The sequence below is a fragment of the Olea europaea genome, chromosome 4 (genome assembly GCF_002742605.1).
Source record: "Olea europaea var. sylvestris chromosome 4, O_europaea_v1, whole genome shotgun sequence".
Classification (NCBI taxonomy): Eukaryota; Viridiplantae; Streptophyta; class Magnoliopsida; order Lamiales; family Oleaceae; genus Olea; species Olea europaea.
The window spans coordinates 19,511,581-19,515,842 of record NC_036240.1 but is presented as its reverse complement, the minus strand read 5'-3'; the positions used below and the strand labels follow the sequence as shown (position 1 = coordinate 19,515,842).

Below are 4,262 nucleotides of genomic sequence, written 5' to 3'. Positions count from 1 at the left end.
TCGGCTGCTGATCGGACCGGACTTTTACGATCGTTGATTGTCGATGGTCAACGGTGAAAGTCAACCTCCGCTCTAACTGAACGATAATGCTGTATTCGCCCCTGAATTGACGTATTGCTTCCATTTATGTAAAAATCTATTCCATCTATCAATTACTCAAAAACTGAAGCAGCAGAGGGTAAAATTATCTTAAGAATACAATATGAATTCTATGGGTTCAAATAAATAAACGAGAGCTAAATACATTTAAGTATATTTATTATTTCAAAATTAGCACCAAGTACCATGGTATCATAGGAACAAGAAGTAAGTAAATCGGCATAAACGTACATTTTATTTAAGTGGATTGTATAACTCCATATTCGAGAACATATCCATTCTTAATAGACTTTCTTTGCTTCTTAAACAGGTACGTGTATACCCGCATAAATAGAGGATTTTCCAAACATTTAAGTCCATTTTTGTTATACAATTTATATGAACTACTACCACAAAGCAGTAATTATCCAACGTTCATAGAGAATGATGATCAAAACCTGGAAATGGTTATCAAATTTTCTTAATCTAACATTATTTCTCAATCGCTAAAAAAAAACGTAAAACTCTTCGAACTTTATTCGACCAACTACGTTATCTCCCACTAACCATGTGCGACAACAGCGTTGAAAAATGATCGAGTGACTAATTATCGACCCAAGCTTTACCTTACCCGGCGCAAAGCTAAATATGCAAGAAAACGATATCCCACCAACATTATTCCCATAACTAACAAATCCCTCCACAAATGCCTTAAACCAACTGATTTAACAGCAGGAAAATCAGCAACCCGGCAATAAACTCCCTTTCCACACTCATAAAAGTCCTCCTCGGTGTACTGAACCCCAAGAAGAAGCTTGTAGCAGTAATAACTATAACTCAGGTACTTTAACCAGACGATGAATGCTGGAATTTGGCGAACATAGTATCCTCCGGCGACGAGGAAAACCAACGTCGTAACTGAGGCTAAAGTTGCAGCTTGTTTTACATCCATAAGTATTGCCCCGAATGCCAGGCCGAGGCCCTGGGCTACGAGGACACTAAGGAGCACGATGAGGAGGGAGAGGATGAACACGAGGGGTTCAGGTTTTAGGCCGCCCATCCAATAGAAGATGAACGTAAATGCTGTCGGGAGTGCGAGTTCAAGAGGGAGATCTCCGATTGTTCTTGCAAGGAAATAGGAGGAGAGACGGTACATGCCAGATGAACGTTCCTTGATCAGTATTCTTCTTTCCTGAGGGAAAGTGAATACGGCATTGTAGAGCGGGTAGAAGCCCCAGAATACTGAGTAGAAGAACAGCATTGCTAGCTGCAGATAAAAGAAGTAACTAGGTTAGTGTAGAGCGTTTGAACTGTTAGATGAGGCAACATATATCATTTAAAATTTATCTTGAGCAGTTAGCATATATATGTATAAGAATTGCATTTAGCAGCTTGTAGTTTTGGAGGAATATAGACTTCTTTGCAACATTAGGATGTATAATACTTTTCTTCTTCCTAGAAAAAGAGATCAACAACAAATTTTCTGATCGATGTCCACCAGTAGCGGTCCACCTCTCTGTAGTTGAATTGTTTTTTTTAAAACACAACAAATTAAAAATAATTTCCACTTTCTTTTTTTGACTGATTCTGTTTGTTGCATTATTGTGGTAAAGGTATGAATCATTACAGCAAGGCCTGGAGGAGGAGGTCATATGCGTCTATATTGTAAAATTGATTTTCGATGGGATAAAAAAGACATATGGTAGAATTGTAACTATGGAATAGGATCCTAAATCCATCACAAAATTTGGAAGGCGGTCCTAAATCCATTGCAAAATTTTCCAAGGACAATCGTTGACCAATAGCGAGGAGAGTAACTTCAACAGATTTTGTAATAGAATAAATCTATTGCTACCCATTATCAATCGAATTTTTGGCTTCCCATACAAAATTTGAACCTTGTTTTTGTAGATTATTTTCAGAATTAGTGAATCTAAATGCAGTTTCAACACACTCTATATATTGGTAATTTGTTTGCTATGAAAATAGAGAACTTTAGACGGAAGCAGTTTAATATGGTATCAAATCATTCCAAACTCCTATGATCAAGTCCCGCAGCCACCCATGTATTGATGTAGTACACATTTTTTATGAGAAAAGGATTAAACTTTTTAACTGATAGTGGTTCAATCTGATCATAGGAAATACTTACACGATCATCAATGTGAGATGACGGAGTGTGCCACCAAAGAAGCCCACCAAGTATCGCCACACTAATGACTTGAAAGGTTCTTAGCTTGTTGAAGGCTTCAAATCTTCGCTCTCGCAGTCCCCGAAGAATCAACACTTTGAATTGGTGCCACCAAGTTGTACACCACTGCTCTAACTTCACATCATTTCCTGCATCAATAGAATCGAAAGCCTAATTAGCACAAGAGAAGTAAGAAAAATTGGGAAGTAATATGGAAAAGTTGCTTGAGTATAAGAGGGAAGAAGGTACTTACTAGTGGAGGTATCCTTTGTGTAAGTGTAGCTATTTACATCCGAACTTAACAATTCAATTTTCAACCTTGTAGAAATGTTCTTGTCGTAAGCAGAGATGAGAAATTCTCTCACGGATTTCGGATCTTGTTGTGTACTGTCACCATGTTCCGAATCAGGTCTGATTCCTGAAATGAGTCAAACAAAGATAGGATAGTTAGAATTTCAAGTTGAAAACAGCAGAACTGCCAAACAACATATAATGATGGAGCATTGAGTGAGAGATTGATAGATGTCCCAAGAACATTTGACTGAAGGAATACTGAGGCATGAGGTGATGAATTTACTAAATTCGAAGCCTATTTCTATGGTTTTTCCTAATTTATATTTGAATTTTGTCAACTGATTAACTTAAAAAAGGTAATTAGGAGAGAGTTCTTCAGTTCGTCTCAAGCTACCGTTTTATGAAAATTTTGCACTTGTCACATCTAACTTTTATGAAAATATTTCACTTGTCACATCTGAAGGGATGCTTCAAAGAAAAATATTAAAACATAAAAATAAAAGAAAAATACATTTCTAGATGTCCACGTACCATTGGCGAGATCGAGCAAAAGTTCAGCAGGATTCACAGAGATGGATGTTGAAAACCCAATTGAAGAGAAATAGTCCGAGGCAGTTGATGCAGGGCCATAGTATATGGGGCAGCCTTCCGAAAGCAAGACTACCTTATCAAACATACTGTAGAGCCGCCCAGAAGGTTGATGGATGGTGGTAACCACCGTTCGGCCACCACTAGCCAGCCGCTTGATTGTGTTAATAATCCGTTTCGCGGTGGTCGAATCAAGCCCAGAAGTAGGCTCATCCAGCAACAATAGACTTGGATTTATCAGCATTTCTTGACCTATACTCACCCTTTTTTTCTCCCCACCTGATATCCCTCTTAACAATGGCCCTCCAATCATGCTATCGCGGCATTTACTCAATCCAAGCTCTGATATTACATGCTCCACGTGCTGTAATTTCTCTTCTCTGGCTAGGCTTTTGGGCAGCCTTAATAGCGCAGTAAATAGTAGAGTTTCAAATACAGTGAGATGTGGATAGAGAACATCATCCTGTGCAACAAATCCTGTTTTACGTTTGATGGAGCCTGAAAATGGCTGGAAGTTGTATGTAATCTTCCCCGATAACTGGCCAGAAAGTCGACCTCCAAGAGCCGTAAGTAGGGTGGTTTTTCCACTGCCTGATGGACCTAACATCGCCAGAATCTCGCCTGGACAGACCATCCCTGTCACCCCATTGAGGATTGTTTTCTCTCTAGTATTGCTCAATTTTCCTCCACAAAAATCATTTTTTCTTTCATAATTTACCTTGTAAACAATCTCTTCAAACTGAAAAATATAAAGAAAACTTCAGTGCGAATGCGACAAACATAAATTTTATAGCGGTAAGTGACTAAGTGCACTTGTATAGTAAATTCTTTCTAATAAAACTCTTCCATCTTATTTTTGTGCAAGAAACTGGGATAGTGGGGTACTCATTATATTTTGTTTAACCATCTCATCTGCTCTAAAAATTCGAAAGATTAAACTTATTTATTTAAATTGTCTCCAAAAAGACAAATACATAGTCTACTCATTTTTGTCGAAGCTATAACACAGTGTACAATTTTCACATTCGGGCTCATTGAACCCTTTAGTCTAAAAGCATAGAATGGAAACAGACATAGAGAGAGAGTGGGGGGGGGGGGGGGGGGGGGGGGG

The 4,262-nt window shown here is 38.4% G+C and overlaps 1 protein-coding gene across 1 annotated transcript; it reads right to left on the bottom strand.

Moving 5' to 3' along the window:
• Window positions 1-319: 319 nt before the first annotated feature.
• LOC111393932 (ABC transporter G family member 14-like) lies at window positions 320-4,099 on the bottom strand. Its single transcript, XM_023019720.1, has 4 exons — window positions 3,095-4,099; window positions 2,523-2,687; window positions 2,231-2,418; window positions 320-1,345 (listed from the first exon to the last, which is right to left on the bottom strand). The coding sequence occupies exons 1-4, from the start codon at window positions 3,783-3,785 to the stop codon at window positions 701-703; spliced, it is 1,689 nt and encodes a 562-aa protein (XP_022875488.1). The 5' UTR covers window positions 3,786-4,099; the 3' UTR covers window positions 320-700.
• Between the last annotated feature and the right edge of the window lie 163 nt (window positions 4,100-4,262).

What these genes read in the sequence shown, in the direction of transcription:
- LOC111393932 (XM_023019720.1), bottom strand. Translation starts at nt 3,785, where the DNA reads ATGGTCTGTCCAGGCGAGATTCTGGCGATGTTAGGTCCATCAGGCAGT. An exon ending in TTTGCTCGATCTCGCCAATG is followed by an intron (nt 2,688 to 3,094) that starts GTACGTGGACAT and finishes GACTCATTTCAG; the next exon opens with GAATCAGACCTGATTCGGAA. An exon ending in CATCTCACATTGATGATCGT is followed by an intron (nt 1,346 to 2,230) that starts GTAAGTATTTCC and finishes TTTTATCTGCAG; the next exon opens with CTAGCAATGCTGTTCTTCTA.